General features: G+C 40.2%; 1 protein-coding gene across 6 annotated transcripts in view; it reads right to left on the reverse strand.

The window, feature by feature from the left end:
• The window catches only part of nid2a (nidogen 2a (osteonidogen)), a 59,030-nt gene extending 41,644 nt beyond the window's left edge, over positions 1–17,386 (reverse strand). For all 6 annotated transcript variants that reach the window (XM_063466222.1, XM_063466221.1, XM_063466220.1 and 3 more), the window contains exons 1-6: positions 17,126–17,386; positions 15,487–15,672; positions 15,170–15,286; positions 3,172–3,273; positions 2,627–2,766; positions 1,976–2,108 (exon numbers count right to left, since the gene is read on the reverse strand). In XM_063466222.1, the coding sequence (XP_063322292.1) occupies positions 1,976–2,108; positions 2,627–2,766; positions 3,172–3,273; positions 15,170–15,286; positions 15,487–15,672; positions 17,126–17,329 (882 nt within the window). In that variant the 5' untranslated portion in view covers positions 17,330–17,386. The remainder of the gene's footprint in view (positions 1–1,975; positions 2,109–2,626; positions 2,767–3,171; positions 3,274–15,169; positions 15,287–15,486; positions 15,673–17,125) is intronic.
• Positions 17,387–18,934: the final 1,548 nt, after the last annotated feature.

The raw sequence follows: 18,934 nt of genomic DNA on the forward strand, positions 1-18,934 counted from the left end.
ACTGAATTTTTCTTTTCCTTTGAAATGCTGTTTGGCAGAAAACCACGTGTGGTGTTGGACCTACTTACAGAAAACTGGGAGAAAAGTCCAAGCAAAAATAAAAGAAGAGAGGATGTCAGAGGATGACAACAGAGAGGCTAGACTCAAGTAGTTTACACCAGGAGGTAAACTACTTGTGTTTCTCCCATCCTCCAGCTGAAAAGTACTTGCCAAGTAGTAAGGGTCTTTTGTGGTCACACATGATGGGTGGGTGATGTCAATTATGAGTTAGCACATTCTGCCAGGGGTAGAGCCACAAAAATATACCGCCTGAAAGTGCAGAGGCAGGCAGATCCTGTTTCTCTGGTGAGCTTGATGAAAGACAAAGATGGGTTGGGGCCCGAGGCACCAAATTCGAACATTCCCGCCACTCCTTCGTGACGACCATCTCACACAAGCCCAGAGAGCAGATGCTGTTAGGTGGTTCTTGGAGCTGAATGGGTTCATCATGAACTTTGCAGAGCTAACTAGTCCCCTGACCAACCTCACCCGAAAGGGTGAGTCAGACCTGGTCCATTGACAGAGCAGTGCCAAGGAAGCTTTAAATTCCATTTGACTAGGTAAAATAAACTCTCTGGGGGTAACCATGCTCCATACTCCTAACTTCTCCCTGAGGGCAGGTGGCCGTTTTGTGTTTGCAGGTGAGGGGATTCGACTGAGGTATACATCGGTTGTAAGCTGTCAGAGCGAAAGGCTAAATACAGCACAGCAGATAAAGAATGTCTGGCCATTCTGTAGGCAGTTGAAGCCCTCCACTGTTATCTCCTGGTATGCTGATTCACCCTATGTTCGGGCAACGTTTTGCTGAATGATGGCTCCATTGCACGAAGGATGCCAACACCCAGATCATCCAACGATATCTAGCTTGACAGCCTTTCAAATTCAAGATGATCCAAAGGCTTGAGGTATAGCCGATTGTGGCTGATTTCCTCTTCTGTGGGCGAAGGAAGTTTAGGCCGGATGGCTCCTCATCCCAGGTTGGGCGATCGGGGTATTTGGTGGCGGGGTGTGGTTTTGGCTCAGCTCCAGGAGGGCTGGAGCAGAGGGTTCTTTGGGCTGGCTGGAACAGCTGTCAGCAATTGTCTCATTATGTCTCTTCTACTTATGCAGTAGCTCGCTGGGACCAAGGTGTGTATAGCAATCACTTGGACTAGCAGCCAGAAGAGCTACTAGAGCTGATAAAATTGAGTGGACATGTCACTGTTAAAAAAGCGTTAGAGATAACACTGAATGAATAAAGAAAGCAGCATAGCAAGAACGTTGTGTCTGACTGTGTGTGTTGAGAAACCCATGATGGCAGAGATGTGCTACAGCAGGTGTGTCAAACTCATTTTACATGGTGGGCTACGTGCATCCCACTTTGATCTTAAGCGGTCCGGACGACTGAAACTCCCCATTCTGTAAAGAAGTTACATATTTAACTGTTTTTCTACATGTGCCAATAACAGAAATCTGTCAGCACGGCTCTTTGGACTTAAATTGTAAGAAATAAAATTAAAGTAAAAGTTCTGGTAGCTCATTGCTCAGACTTCCAGTTTTGTGTTATTTGTTTTTGTTTAATTGTTTTGTTTTTAACTGTAGTCGTAAAAAAAATGAAATATCTATAGTAGAAATTGAAAAACAAACTTTTCTGTTTTTCACAAAGTTACAGAGATTTTACTAAAAACGTGGCTAAGCATTTTGCAATTTAGCATAACCTGGAATGATTTATGAAAGTTGAAATCTCTGATGTACTCAATAGCAGAGATTAGGCTTTCTTGTCAGAGGTCATTTGGGGAGAAAAAATAGTGGCCGACAACACTGTACACAGCAGTAGACTGGTGCATAATAAGCAAGCAAATAAGGCAGAAAATAGAGTGTAGATGCATTACAGGTATATTTCAAGAAGATATATTGTTATCATCCAAAAGCTGAATCAAGCAAATAACAAAATTACCAGGTGGGAGTCATATCCTACAGTTGGTGGAGTAGAAACAGGACCTCTAATGGATGCAGGTACAATGTTGTCAAAGGAATAACGGTTTCCAGTGTGGAAAAGCCAAAGGCCTGGAATTCCACTGTTACCAAACCTAGAGCAGAAGAAATCAGACATTCACAGAAAGATGTAAATAATTTGTTTATGTGCACCGCAAAAAACCCATTTTCTGTTGTTATAAAGCTTCTCCTGCAACAGCATTTTGAAGAAAAAGTTCAACAAAACACATAAAGCAAGGCACATAACAATGAATGTGAACATCTTTTTTTGAGTCACTAATTTTAGCTTTATGTTTACAACCTGTAATTATTAGCTATCTGCCCCTTATTGTGCTATACATGCACTGTCATTAGCAAGCTCTTACTACATACACATTTATTTACCAGTATTTGTTTTAGTGATTACTCTGTGTGAATGCATCTTGCTACTAACTAAAAAGTTGCATTGTTTGCATTGTTCAGTAAGCCTGTTAGGTAGTTAGCAATAAGTGAATTATTTTATTCTGTGAAGTTGGGATATATTTAGATTCTGATCATGGAACAAGTCATTATTTAATTCTAAGGTTAAACTGTTGGCTGCAAAGAAATTTATGGTTTAACCTTTTTTACTTACTGGTAGAGGTTTTTAACACTCTGCTCATTACTGGTGACACTGTAGTAAGGGCCTTCACTTCGGGTAAATATGAAATTTGGAATTTCTCCTCTGCTGAAGCCAACTCTTGCTGGAAGCTTTATCTCAACATTATACGACTCCTAGAAAAATTAAAAACAAAACAAACAAACAAATATAAGAACAACATAATAACCATGTTCTCAAATAAAACAAAATAAAATAAAATAAAATAATTTGTCAAATATTTAGCAACAAATACTAACAGTAACAAAAATTAGGAACTATATAGAATAATTCAATAGTCATTAAGGAACAAAAATCTTACAATAATATGTAAAATCTGAGCAACCAAAACATGCACACAGATACATCTTGAAGGGCTAACATAACCCTGGTCAGGTGTTATGTTGACCCGTTTATGCACCTAAAGCAGCAGTGGCTATGTGAAGTGATAAAAATAGTGATATAAATACAATGGTTCACTTTGCTCGTGTACATTTTGCCTTACAGCTGTAACAGTGATAACTTAACTCTTGTTTGCTTACCTTAGGCAGTGTGCCAAAGAAGTTCAGACTGCCTTCAGGGTAGAGGAAGAGGACATATGAGTCTATCTCATCATAACCAATAACAGCCTGGAACGTATTGACCTGTGGAGGCAAAAGCGGATTACAACATGGGCAGCAAGCAAAAATAACCCTTTGGACGGCAGTGTTAAGTACATTTATCTGCAAGCTCCAATTGTGGCTGGTAAATTTTAAAAAGAAAAACAAGAAAGATGCGGAGTGTCTGAAAAGGAGAAGCAATTCAGGATACTGAAAAGTTTTAGCTAACGTACATTTTATGGGATCGAGAATAAGAAAAACAAAAGAAACAACTGCTTGCTTATGTCATGGCCTCTGATGTTTTTTTCACTCTTAGTTGCATGTACTGTTTATATTACATTCCTTCTGTGTCTTTTCCCCGTATCAAGTTTATTTTTGTGTCAGAGATATTATTTACTTCCTGTTTTACTTTTCTTCTGTGTTTTGAATTCACTTTTACTTCCTCCCCCCATGATTGTGTTGACTGTATGCACCCGTATTTCATTTTCCTCTTAGCTGTGTCTCATTCTCTTGATTAGGGTTCTTACCCTGTCAGTATAGTGCTGTCTTCCCTTTGTCCTTAGTTAAAACAACTACTTTGTTTTCTCATGTCACTCCTGTTGCTGGCTTGTTTATAGACTTCATTATTGGACTTTTATCCACTAACACAGCTACAAGAAAGAGAGGCACACACTAGTCTCCCTTTAATGGCAAGAGTTATGAAATAGGACTTTTTAAAGCAGTAAAGTAAAGTTACACCACAGATTTAATGCAGAAGCTTAATTCCTACTTAAGGCTTTGTATGTATTTTTGTGTTTGTGTGTGTATGTGTGCACACACTTGCACATGTGCACGTGTCTTGTGTTGTGGCAAAACTATTTGCCCACCCTCCCATGTCTTTATATGTTGGAAAAAGACACAACAATTTACTTATATGCATGCAGAAATGAAAATATAGTATATAAAGGGAAAAATGTTGTTTTCTTTTTGTTTTTTTTACAATTCAGACAAGCTTGAAAGTCAACTTTACAAAAAGGCTTACTGCCTTGGCTCTGTTGTCTATCAAGTTTATTTTAATCTGTTCCAGTAATGTTGAGGTTCAGGCTGTGGGGAGGCCAGTTAATGAATGACTGTGTTCCACTGAGTGCTTTTCTAGCCAGGTATGCTCGTTAGTACCTACTCGGATTAACTCGCCACGGTTTCCTGGTTTTCCATCAGAGCATAGTACCTGGTACCAGGTACTTTTTTAGTACCTGCTCAGCCAGGGTTCCAAGCGATCTGAGCAGGTACTAAAATGTGACATCATCATACTGCATGCCACTGATTGGCTAGTCAGTGGCGTCATTCCATGAGTCATGAGAGCGTGTCGTTCAGGAAACTCAAAACCACCATTTTTGAAACCTAGCAACAAGGCCAAACAACGCTGTGTTCCCCCCGAGCAGCAGGTATAATCTTGCCTCGAAGTCCACTTTTATTGTTGGTTTTGTGTTGCATATTGATTACATTGTGGGACTCAGACGTGTTGCTATGATGACAACCACGTCCATCAAGAGGTACTAAATTGTAATGGAAAACCAGTCGATCCATGTCAAACCGATCTGAGTAGCTACTAATGGAAAAAGGGGCTTGTGTGGTGTCAAACACTTTCCAGGTGGATCAAATCTGGAACATCTAAACAGATATGACAAGATCCCCAACACCATTGGCTGACATGCAGCTCCTAACCATGACAAAACCTCCAACGTGTTTACAGATGGTTATAAACTTCACTGTTGTATTCTATTGTATTGTATGCCTGTGAGTAGGGGTGGGCGATATAAACGATATACGATAGAAACGATATAGATTTGGCCAACGATAGAGATTTTGACTATATCGCTCTATCGCGATAGCGCATGTTGATGATGTCATCAAGCTGCGCCTGTTTTGGTAGAAAGTATCACAGCGGCTACAACCATTATCATCAGTAAATTATGTTCTTCCTGACTGAAGTTTGGCCTGTGTATAGCATCCTGCTATGCGATTGCATTTGTCCCTAACCACCAGAATCCCTCACATTAACTTTTATTGAGTGGAAAAAAAGTTGCCGTTCATCCTCCAGCTTCACTGTGCTAATGTTATGCTAACATAGCTGTGTCGCTAGCAATCGCGTAGCACAACATTATATACCAGGTAGTCTAACTTCGGTAACCCTGCAAACGCCACTGCTGTTTAGTTTTCTGTCTTCATTTATGTTGGAAGTGGTAGCAGTGCTGTACGTTTGAATTAGTTTCAAAAATCTCTCAGTCAGAACATGGTATGAAATGTTTAGGTATAAACTAGCGAGCTAACTTCCTGTTAACTTCTAACTCCGTTAAATTTAATAAATTCTGTTTTCACAGATGCATGGATGTTAAACTTAATTGTTACACCCGATAAAGCAGCAACGCTGATGATTTAATTAAAGATGAAAGAATTTAGACTGTTTTTAACTCTCAGTGTTCGTTTGACTTTGGGACCTGAAGGGGACGGAGTTTTGGACCCAGATTACTCCTCACTACGGCAGCCGTAATGCTCTGACAATCCATCAAGCAGTCCATCAGCAGGCTTACCAAAGTTGTACTAAAACATTTTTTAACAGATTTCTACACGCCAAAATCGGTTCAAGGTCAGTAAGCACAACCAGAATTCATACATAAGGCACACTCTAGATTTTTGAGAAAATTAAAGGATTTTAAGTGTGCCTTATAGTATGGAAAATACGTTATACAGAAGAAAAGAATATATCGTGATATATATCGTTATCGCACATGCTTCAAATTATATCGCGATATGAATTTTAGGCCATATCGCCCAGCCCTACCTGTGAGACTGTTCTATATTTGCATCTTTCATCGATTGAACTAAATAAATGGAAACAAAAGTTTTTGTGAAAGGCTACTAATAAGAAAGTACCTAAAGTACAGTTTAATTCAGTTCATCGCTTGAGCCTTGTTTTCCCCTTTCCCTTTTTTATGCTTGAACTATTCGCAGGTTAAGTTACTTAACCCAAAAAATAAAAATAAAATAAGAAAGTCTGGCTCACTGGAAGCAAACTACAATACATATATTTATGTTTTTCTGATTAACGTAGTGTTGAATCCAGTTTTTACACATCTATAAAATCACCTCCAGTGTGTGCTGCTCAGCTTAACCTCCCTCAGATTATTCATTATTTTTACACTTACTCCTCATGTTTAAACTTCACACCTCTCCTCGCACCTACGCTCTCCTCCTCCCTGTGTAGCCTGCTCTTCTTCTCTCATCTGCTGGGTCCCATGTTTAGACTTCTCACCTTTCACACCCCCCACGCCTTGCGGTCACCAAAACGACTACTTAATCTCATCCACTTTACACAAACTAAGATGAATTAAATGAATTGAGTCTGCATGGACTGACGAATGAGGGAATTCCATTTACACGGGAGACTGTGACTTGAAGAACTTATCTCCTACACGTATGGGGGAGGCCAAGCCCACTGCTCAACCACAGTTGAACAAACACAGATTTAGTGAATGAAGGAAACATTGTGAGTGATCCCATGTTGTTTTCCTTTGGGACAAAGTCCAATTATCCGTAGACTCACACATAAAAAGAAAGCAACAGATATACACACACCTCATACTCTCAGCCCCCAGCCCAGATGTTGATCTCCACAGCTGTCTTCCTGTGTGTCTGAACATCTTTCAGGATGACTTTACAACATGCAAACCAGAGACCAGCTACGATGTGAGCCAGGGGCCATGGAGGGCTCACACACACACACACACACACACACACACACACACACACACACACACACACACCTACAGATGTTCCTCCACCTATATTAATCTCATGTGAATGCATGTGTGTGTCCCCCACCTTGTTTACATCAACATCTTTAAATGCTCTTGCTGTTTGTGGGCGGGAGGGATTTTGGAGCCTCTGGGCTCTGCGCAGTTAGTGAGGAGGGGGGGCTTGTGTTTTTCTGCTTTCTGTCTTCAGGGAAGGAGGAGAAGACGCTGGAGCAACATGACGTGATGTGTACCTTTTTTTTTGGGGGGGGGGGGGGGGGGGAATTCTGATACTCCAACTAGATGTCTGTACTATTCTTTCCTGTTTTTGTTGCCGCTTTCTTGGGAGCAGGAGGAGGAGAAATGAAGGACACAGCGAGAAGCAAAAGGAGCACTAAAATGTAAGGTTAAGTTGAGAAAAGCAAAAGGAAGTTTGTTTGTTTTTTCTCTGTCTACATGTAACATACACCAATCAGCCACAACATTAAAAACAGTGACAGGTAAGGTGAGTAACGCTGATCATGTCTTTACGATAAGGTGAGTGCTAGGAAACCTTGGGCCTGACATCCATGTGGATGTTACTTTGATAGGTACTATCCACTGAAATATTGTCGTAAACTACAACCCTATGAAACCTAATAACCCCTCAACTCGATGTGATTTACTCCTGAACTATAAGTGTTGCTAATCAGAAAAAAAGGATTGCATCAGCACTGAAAACACAGATAGAAGAAGTTAAAACACGATTTTGGGGAGCAACTGAAAGTACTTGAGAATATTTAATCTTTCCCAAGTGTTCGAGCAAACTCCAGCCTGTTCCAGCCTGTAGAGATAGAGTGTGGTGATGGACATGGTGGGATATAGATGATGATCTAATTTTCACAACAAATAAATCCATTCATAAAATGCTGAACTCAGGCTACGTCCACACTAATGCGTTTTCGTTTGAAAACGCATCGTTTTCTCTCAGTTTTGGCCTCCAGTCCACACTGAGACGGAGGAAAACACAGCGTTTTGAAAACGCTCTCGAAAACACATACATTTGAAGACAGTGCTATCGCGTCACAGTGTGGACAGCGAAAATGGAGACTTTAGAAAACGATGACGCATGTTAGTCATATGATGCAGTCATGTGACCAATTAAACTAAGATAGCGGAGGGCATTGTTCAGCAGTTGTTTTGTTTGCTCTCAATTGTGACAGCCCTATTAAAGATTAATATCAGTTTGTACATGCTCCAGATAGCTTTTCTTCAAATTCTTTAACTCTCACTCGCTTTTGCAACTTTGTACTTTTGTGTTACTCGCAGCAGCAACTCCACCTCATTGTTAGTCCATTTAAAAAACTTTTCCTCAACATTTTGCCGCGATGTTTCAAAGAACCGGAAAGTAAATAAACGGCAGACAGAAATGAGGCAGGTTGAATCTCCTTGCGTTTCACGCATGCGCAGTACTGGAACGTAAGCGTTTTCGGCCGTTTCAATGTGGACACACAACTCTGTGAAAACACCGTTTTCAAATCTATCCAGGCTAGTGTGGACGTAGCCTCAGTCCTGTAAGGTCCTCTGTGCTGGTCCCCATCCCGTCTCTGTCTTTGCACTCATGTGTTTGTCTGTCTCCCCAAGTGTGTAAAGAAGTCTCACAGCTGGAGAACAACAAATTGCAGCCAACACACATCAAAGACGTTTAGACTCTGTAGCTCAGTATGTGAGTATGTGAGAGGTCCCCCGCTCCACACACACACACACATACATATACAACACTCAGACTCCCTACAGGCATCGTGTCACACCTTTTTAAAGCGTTTCCTCACACTCTTTGCTGCGAGCAGATGCGGGCACAGATGTTTAATTGTCTCTGGGACCAACAAATGTTTCTTTTGAGGGCCATGCTGACTGTTTTAAGGTTTAGGTGGTAACATCATCCATCTGCTAGGCCTGTCTGCTTCACAGCAGGGGGTGAGAGAGTCTGAAAACACCTCTAAAGAAAAATACTGGAAGTTTATTTAGAAAGGTGATAAGCACTTACATGAGCTTGGCTTTATAGACCTGTGTATAAATCACATTAAAGTCAATTATGTTTTATTATCATGGGACCAGTTCTCTACAACCGCTGTCGCAAAGTGATTTTTACTGCACTGTAAGGAAACAAGCCTACAATATTTGAGAGATATGCCCAACATATCAGGTGATCACGATGGTGGGAAGGAAGAACTCCCCTTTAACATTAAGCAGCCACCTGCAGAACCAGGCTCAGAGAGAGGCGGCTATTCGCCATGACAAACTGGGACTGAGGAGACAGAGAAGGTAAAAAGAAGAGGGAATGAGACCAGGTACAACAAACAGGACAAAACAGAAGAGAAAGAAGACTGAAACCTGTGTCAAGTTTTGTTTTCTTCATTATTTTTGTCTCTCAATGGCAGCCTATGAAGTGTCGTTTGTTGCATTTTGAGTGGCCCAGTGATTTATGTGATTGCAAATACCGTAATATGATTCATAACAATCTTCCTTCTTTTGGCGTTTTACTTTTAAAGGGATAGAATTAAAATTAAAATATTGATATCACTTTTAAGTTTGCACTCTAAATATGAAGCTAGAACTAGCTTAGCTAGTTAGCTATGATTAGCTTTGCTTAGCATACAGACTTGATACTGTAATACTATTTAATAAGCTTTATTCTGTATACACAGATCATGCAAGCAAGAAATATTTCTCATCATCCCTAATCTAAACAACATTTTACATATACTGTAATATATATCCAATTATTTACAGCCAAGAAGTTATTTTTGCAAAAGTTTGCTTAGCTGATGCCAAGTAGCAACGAAAAAGAAGCTAAAAGGAGTCAATCCAAACACCTAACTTATTTTCTTACAGCCTGGTACAAAAACTGTTTCCCTATTTCTAAAAACTATCTGATATGATAATATTCATATCACTCACCCTATCAAAATCTATTCATGTTTAATGTTGTTAAACGGCCACTTTAAAATGTCATCACTTTCAGCATTCAGTTATACTAAAAATCACTTTAGTGAGTTGCTTCCTCAGTTTTTCCACTAAGTTAACTTTGCTTTCTAGGATATTTCTTGCCAAAATTAGCATGCCATACAACATTACACTAAACTACGTCTACAGCTTAATTAGCAACCTCTCAGCTAATGCTAGCACTGGTACCCTTAGTTAAAAACTGACAACATCTCATACAAATATGGTCATGCATGGTCAAGACTGATTGCCAAACTACAAACTTAGAATTCATGAATCCACAGTGCGCTGTGTAAGCACACTGGCTGTATCCATCTTTTATATACACTCTTTTCTTGACACTACGTTAACAAGGCTTTGAATAAACGACAGCAGCCGCAAACATATATCAAACTGTTGTGTAGAATTAATTTTAGGACTCTCCCAGTTTACTCAACATAGTTTATCTTACTTTGGGCTTGTTTACTATTTACTTATTTATTAGTAGTGTGGTTTACTCCCTTGAGATAGTTGAGTCTACTTTACCTCACATAAATTAAACTGAAGACAGTTTCGTTGATTTTCCGTCTCATCTGGCTTTTAAATAAATGACTCAACACACTGTAGCTGATGTTCTGAATCATGTCACAGATATTTAAAGCTGGAACCCAGTCTGCTTTGCCTGGAACATCCCAGGGAAACGAGTTCGGGATAAATGGACTTCACTTGTTTGTCAGTTGCTGGTGTTTTAGCTCGTCGGCCGCACAGCTGCAAGCAGGCAGAGTGAGGCAGACAGCAGCTGCAGCCCAGTTGCCAGCCTCACCAGAGTGCTACAAACGGAACTGCCTGCAGCGTGGGAACTGGCACACACACATACACACACACTCACTACAGCCCAACACTCCTGTCAGTATCTTACTGTTGTCATATGAAAATCTCTACACTAATTTTATTTTTTGTGACTTTTCTTTTTTTTTTACCTTCAGCTGTTTATAGCTGAAAAAAATCTGTCCAGCTTTGGGGCTTTTGAAAGCTTTTCAAAAGCTTTTTGTTTAAATCAAGAGCAAACGGTGGTTAACCATAGCTGCTTTTCTTAGATCCTCAAAGGTTTTGAACATGAATCTATTACGTAACTACAAACCAGACAGCTATGAATGTGTACTTATAATTACTAAAGCGATATCCCAAGTCATCATGAGTCATTTTTTGGACATCACAGAGCAGTACACTAAGGCAAACTCCTTTTTTCCCCTACTTTTTGTCCACTAATAAGCAGAATCTTTCTCAGGGCGTAAAAGCAGAGTAACATCTTCTAAAACTTGAAGTTCAGTCAGTCTGCTTTGGACCGGGATGAACATATTTCAGGGCGATGCCTCCTGTGTCACTGCAAGGAGCCACCAGAAATAACAAATAACACCGATGGCAACAGCACTTCCTATTGTGCTACAGTAACAAGACAGTTCAGCTGGCAATACCTTTCTTTTTCCACATATAGCAAATGCAGAGGACAGATTTATAAACCAGAAAACATGCAAAGATATATTCTAAGATCAAATCTTCTTCATGTTTCCTCTTAAAAAGCCAGGACGATTGCTAAGAAATGACTGTGTTGTCACTTTGAAAGACAGTCATGTTACATATGGCATCACGCACTATCTGAGTTGATCTACATAATACTTGTGAACTACGTCTTGAACTGAAGCTGAGTAAAACCATATATAACTATACAAAATGATGGATGGCACCTATTGGTTTGTCTGTCCAGCTGTTGAGCATTATTGCCATCCTCCGTATGGGTGAGAGACGGATCTAGCTTAGAAACAGAGGGACGCTGGACAATCACATCATCATAAATTCATCAGGTAATGAGATAATAGGTCAAGGGAGCCGAGAATCATTTTGCTATTGACTTCTATTATACACCCAGATTTTGTTTTTACAACCAAATGATTCCCCTCATGCCAATCATTAGCAAGAGCACAGGTTTAAGGCACTCTGGAATCTGTGAAAAACTGAATCAATTTTTTAACATTTTGCAATATATTAAGTACTGTAATAATATATAAATTGAGATTTATCACCTTTTGTCAACCATAAATTATGTCTTCAAAGTTAAACTTTGTCAGTATCTATCTTATATAACAAGATAAAGTTACCTCACTTATTTTTTGCTGCAAATTCAGATTGACAAGCATACCAACACTGTCAATAAACCTGGCCAAATGTTGCCATAGGATGGAGTCAGTCTACAGACAGTCTGCAATTGAATGGGGTCAAGTTCTCAATTATGCGCAATCTGTTTCTGATAATCCAGCAATTAACAGGGATAAATCATTGAAAATGACATATCTGTAGCTGTTTACGTAGACAGAAATTCACATTTAACTTTTACATTTGCTGTCAGCAAACCACCTGTTCTGTAGGAATATAACCAGAGTACAACCAGCGGGCAGCCAGCTGAGTCGAGTCCACTCAAGTCAGCTCAAGTCCACTTGAGTCGAGTGACAAAGACCTAAGCGTGATGGCAAAATGTTGGTAATCTGTCTGCATTTATACATTAGACAGAAGTTATGTGCAAAACTTTGACTCTCTCTGAGAGTAATTGCAGTCTGTCCAAAGATTGTTGTCCTATTTTCAATTGCATGACCGGGAACTTAGCTTGCTCTGAATTAGAGTGTGTCCAGTGTGGAATGTTTGTTGTGTTTTTTTTAATATAGCCGATTTAATGTAAGTTTGCTTGGCTAACGTTATCTCAGGATGGTGGTGCATGAGATGAGCCCCTTTGCTCGTAGTATTCCCAGAGTTTTTTAAATGTATTTGATAAAATATTGATATTTGGTGTTCCTATATTGATATAGGAAGCAAAGTATTGCAATACTATACGGTATCACAACATTTTCCCCACCCCTACAACATATTAATATTAACATAAATAGAGACATCTGACAGATGAACTGATAAACCTGCAGTTTGGCTCCACTTATCACCTCAGAGAGAATGCTCACTTCAAGGGACACACAGGCGTTTCTGATTGTTTACCTTTATGCTATGAAACATGCCTGTTCTGATGGGAGTCGTGTTTCTAGGTTGACAATGGCCAGTAGGACACAAGGAACTGAAGTTATCAAGTTTTGCTTTGATGAACAAGCAAGTTATAACATGCTAATTAGTTAGCTTGTGAATCTGTAGCTGTTGTAACTTGCAGAGCCTGGCTAGCTGTTTACCTTTCATCTGGCCTCTGTGTTAAGCTAAGATAGTCATCTTTTTTATCTAATTCGTGACAAGACAGTGAGTATGTGTGAAATGTCAACCTGCTCCTTTAACATCAAGATAACTCTAGTGCTTCTTTGGATGACATATTTTTCCAACTTAGGGCTGCTTAGTGTTACTGATAATCGCTCAAAGTAAAGTCAACACTTCTTAAAAGATCTAAACACTGAAAGCAGTCTTTAGCAAAATGACTGCGGTAATTAGCTAACTGAGCTCCCTGCTAGTTGATGTATGGGTGTGTATTTTAAGTCAAGTAATTTCTGTCCAATTTTGATAATAGCATCTCTAAGGCTAATTTCATCAAAAACACAGTTCAGCTTATTAGAAGTGTGAGCCTTCACTCTTTCGCTTTAATTCTCTCTGTCTTCTGTTTTCCTGTTATTTCTTCTCCACAGCCGACGTCCAGACGCCACACATTATGCCCCCTCCCCCTGAAACAGCATCCCAACACCCCCCAGTACCCACCCCGACAATCACACACTTCAGGTCACACACACACCAATCTGCCCTCAACACACCCCACCCAGCACCTCTGGCTAATCACTTCAAAGGAAGATGCTATCAGTCTAAAGAGAGACCCACTCAAGCAAATCAGAGAGCGCTCCAATCTGATGAGCAGCACAGAGCGCTTAAATAGCAAAACACGTCACTTCTTGTACTTTAAGAGGTACGTTCCATCCTCTAATTAGCATGTTGTCAAGAACTGAGCTAAGACAAAATTCCAATTTTGGGGCTCAGAGAAAAAGCCCTTGTCCACTTGGGGGCTTGTAAATCCCAATCAGTTCCAGAGAAAGCTGTCAAGAGGCTTAATGTTGCAGTACCCATTAGACTACTCTATGATAATTTTTTAAACATTCAAGGAGGAAGAAACAAGCCTAAAAGAACGCAGACCGTGAGAGCAACAAAAAGAACAAACAGAGACTCGGAGGGCTGACAGAAAGAAAGATCCCCTGGTGTTTTTCCTTAAATCTACCACTCCCTTTATTCCTCTTTACCCCAAATTCTGCACACCAAGAACATCAAGGCGCTGTTTGTTTGATCAATAGTAGGCCTGGCTTTACTTGGAGTCTCTCCCAAAGTTGGACTGTAACAAAGCAACCAATGCTTCTCCTGTTAACTCTTCTTAATACAGCTCTTTAAGTTCTGAATCATTTGCTTGGACAGGATTTTAGAACGTATTAATATTGACATTAATATTAAAGAAAACAGATACAAATGTCTGATGGATACACCATAATTTAAACCCTGCTAGTGTCACTACACTTTGTTACACTTTAAAAGACATGAGCATGTAGGTGGCAGGAAAGGTCTCATGCAAGGGTCACTGCTGAGCTGCATTATGACATTAAGACTGCACTGCTTCTGCACCCACACGAGAGGCAGGAATTCTTAGTCTCCACTGATTTGATATTGACCATTCCTGAGAATCATCATGCTTTAGTGATAGCTGTCATTACGGTCGTGGTTACACAGCAAACAGGAACTATCAGCATTTAAAAAATGGCACAGTTATCCTACATTACACAAAATGGAAAGACAAAAAAGGATTTAAAGAGTGAAACACGAGGAAATTTTTTAAAACCATTAGTGGCGGAGGGGAACAATGGTCAATGGTCATATTTGTGTCTACTGGTGTGTGAACTAGAGGAGAGGATAAAGAGGGCGGGGGACACTTTGATGACTCTTAAAGATGATCTTTGACCCTTTAAAAAGGTTAAGAGGCAAATTTGGGGAAGAGGGATTACAAATAATCTCCCCCACCTCAGGGTGGTTACAAGTGATGCACAACAGCCAGGAATTTGGGATTAAGTGTCACACAAGAACCAAAACATACTAGTGGGGGGTATGTGGGCTGTTTACATGATGATAAAACAGAACTCCTCCACACAGGGAGGCCCTGGAGCTACTGGTGTCTCATCCTCAAAACATCTTACCTTGTTTGGAGGGCTAGGGGGTCGAGTTTGTTCTTCGTATGCCGGGACATTTTCCCAGGTTGCCACTACAGCGTGTGTGGGTGTGAACTTTGCACCTGGGAACCCCCGGTGTACTTCCTAGGCGAGGAGATGAATGAACGAATGAGGGAGGAAGGGAAAGGACGACACATGAAATAAGGGAATGAAAGACAAACACTGAGCTGATGGATTGAGACAAACCAAATCTGTAGTTAATTAAAGTTCAACAGGTATTTTTTCTCTAGTATTTTTATAGCATCTTATGAGTTTTCAACACTAAAACTGTAATCATTACACACCTGTGCGACTCTGTTGAGCACACTGGGTGTTTCAGTCACCCTGTAGTAAATCTGTCCTCGCCCTCTGCTTGTGTCAATGTCAGCCAGGAATGGAGCCACCACAGGGAAGTCTGTGGGGAATCCGTCATCAACGTATTGCTTCTCCATTGGCAAGTCCTGGGCTGATATGATGCCATTGGTGGCCACCTAAAGGGAGGGAACGCTTTAGTTTGGAATATTTGGAATACTATCACGAACCCAACAAACCTCCTAATGAACCCATTCACCCTTGTAAACCACTAGAACCCCTTCATGGACTCCAGGAACCACATAATGAACCCCTATTCTCCTCAAAAACCACTGGAACAACCTCGGGGTGCCCTCCCAATTTTTCTGATCAAGATTTAGAAAAGTTCTGACCACATGCAGCCACAGCTGTACTCAAGCAATTCAATATTTCCATTTGATGCTATTTCACAACATTTTAGAAGGAGATTTTTACAAGGCTGTAGATAGATAGTAGATAGATCCCCGTGAGTCAAAAGATCATTTTTTCTACTCTTGGCTCTGTGTGACATCAGTCAGAGGGACTATCCCTAATATGGTCATCGAGAGCCCAAACCTTTGACTGTGAGCACAGAAGCCCCACCCAGCTGCTGTGTTAAAGTGATGTACACATTAAAGCATTAATATTGGTATTCCTGATTATTAAAGTGGCCACGTTGCATAATGAGCATTCTCACATGTGACAGTATTATTCAGTGCAATGTTGCTACTACTTAAACCTATCTATCTATCTATCTATCTATCTATCTATCTATCTATCTATCTATCTATCTATATTGAAATCTTTGATTCTCCTTGGATAGCTTGCATGAGTCACAGTTCAAAATAATCTCTATTTATCACATACCAGCCCATGGTGCTGTAAAAGTGCATTGCTGAGACTTAGTTCAAGTTTTAAGTGAGGATAATAACAGTTTACCACTTTCTTTGTTGATCTCAAACAAGAACAATACAACATCATTTATTTCTTGGTTATATTTTGAGTTATTTTCCCAGATCTGCAAGCTATCAAATAATAGTCAGTTAGAAAATAGTTAAGTAGAAGCTTTAAGTGGCTTTTTTCATTTGAAGACATTGGTTCACTCCTACTTTGCAGGCTCTGACAGGAGGCACTCTGGGCAAGAATTACTTTTACTTTTAAAGCATTAAGTACATTTGACTGAGCAACACTTTTACTTATACTGGATGCTCCTACAGCAGTTATGATATAAGAAAAAGAGTTAATTCATTTGCATCTGTTGACATCTGCTGAATATAAAAGTGAAGTTGCTGAAAGATTTGGATTTAAATATTAGGAGCGCAGTTTGTTGAAATCCTATGCAAACATTGGTCCTTCATGAAAAAAGAGTACACATGATAATAAACCCAATGTCCTCTGTTGTCATTGTCCCGACTTTTTTTTTATTCCGCCGTGAATGAATCGCTCCATTGAGCAGAGGGGAAACAGCAGCACAACTCTCCTGCGCAGGTTATTCAACAGCTGCAAATATCACCTGAGACACGTGAAGTGGGAACTTCACCGAATCTTTTTAGGCGCTCACAAAATAGACAACCTCGACTGAGCGCAAATGAATAGTAATGAAGTCATACTTACGTATAGCTGGGAGAAAGGGGAGTTGTAGAAGTACAAGGGTCTGGGAAGGGACAGCACTTTGGACGTCTCATCGTCGCCCTCTCTCAACACCGAATCTCCATTTAAAGTGCCGTAAGGAAACATGTCAGCCTTCTGGATGGAAGTAACCATAGTGCAGCTGCAGCACAGCAGCACGAACACGGCCAGCATCGCCCATCTCTCCATTGCACAGCCTGAGTGATCGAGCAGCGCTGCGCTATGAGAGGGAGCAGCAGGAGAGAAGCACAGCTGGACTCAGAAAGAGGTCTTTACTCACTCCTCCTCTCCACCGAGCCCCCGCAAACTCCACGGGGAGGGAAGGAGGAGTTTATGCCCACTGTGATTGGTCAAAGGCGGGTTGAGTGACAGCAGGCCGGGGCTGGAGGTAACATCTGGCTCGTATTAAAGAAAAGACAAATAGAGCATTTTTAATCCGGATGTAACTCTATCTGTTTCACAACACTGAAAAGACATGTGGTGTCATTTAAAAAAACAAACACACGATTGATGATGCACAAAAGTGAGAAACATGTTTTCTTAAATAGTTTGTAGGTTTAATTTGAGGTTTTCGAGGGGGACACATTAAGTGAGGGGATCTGGAGGACTTCCCTGGGAAACTTTTAACTTACTTCCTGAATTCTTGTAAAGTTTTCTTCACAAATATGTGCCTTTTCTGCATTTATTCGTAACGGAAATATCTTTATGTAAAGGAAAACATAAAATTCCGACACATCAGGTAATGATTCAGTATGTTAGGCTCACACTTCGTCTGTATATAGATCGTTTTTTTCTTCGGTTTTTTCTTTGTCTGTTTTTTTGGAAGCCACATTTGGATGAGATGAGATATTTATATGGAGTGTGAATAAGGAGTTAGCACTCTTGGTTTTGCACCCTTTGTTTCTAAGCATATACCTGTATGATCACCTGACACTCCACATCTGCTTCTTGGATGGGCTGTACCATTAGGCAAAATGCTAAAAACAAGTAAATAAATAAAGCTTATAGTCCTACGTCCAGTTGTCTGAGGTACAGACAACTGTAGATAGTGTGGCATGAATGGCAATGGTAGTGATGGTAATCTTTATCAGTAGGACCAGCTGTAAAACTTGTGGAAATACTGCAATAAGTCTGAAATTTTATGCACTCTATCACATTTTTGGAAAAGCCATCCAGTGGGCTAGACTAGAGTCTGGCCGTGCCAACTTTGGACTCCCAAACTTTATGTTTGACACCTCTGCCTTAGACGGTGTCACTTAAAATCAAAAAATACAATTATTCCAAATTTTTCTTAGCTAAGTAAGAAAAAGTAGTAAGGTTATAACATAAACAATTCTTTCGTGCTTTTTATGGGGTGTACAAATTCAGACACACACTTACAGACAATTTACACCACGTCCAATGTATGAGCATTTCAGAGACTACTTAAAGTAAAGTAAGTAAAGTAAAATTTTATTTATATAGCACCTTTCAAGATAAAATCACAAAGTGCTTTACAGAGGCAGAAAACAGACATTAAAATCTCAAACAAAACAAAATCAACCAAAAGCAAGTTTTAACAGATACGTTTTTAACTGCTTTTTAAAAGACATGACTGAGTCCACAGATCTCAAACTCAAAGGGAGCGAGTTCCAGAGTCTGGGAGCCACTGATACAAACGCTCTGTCACCTTTTGTTTTTAACCTTGTATGCTGGACAACCAGCAACCCCTGGTCACAAGACCTCAGGGACCTGCTGGGGTGATAAGGAAGAAGAAGATCACTTATGTAAGTTGGAGCTACACCGTGCAGGGCC

This window comes from Pelmatolapia mariae, linkage group LG23 (genome assembly GCF_036321145.2).
Source record: "Pelmatolapia mariae isolate MD_Pm_ZW linkage group LG23, Pm_UMD_F_2, whole genome shotgun sequence".
NCBI classification, from domain to species: domain Eukaryota; kingdom Metazoa; phylum Chordata; class Actinopteri; order Cichliformes; family Cichlidae; genus Pelmatolapia; species Pelmatolapia mariae.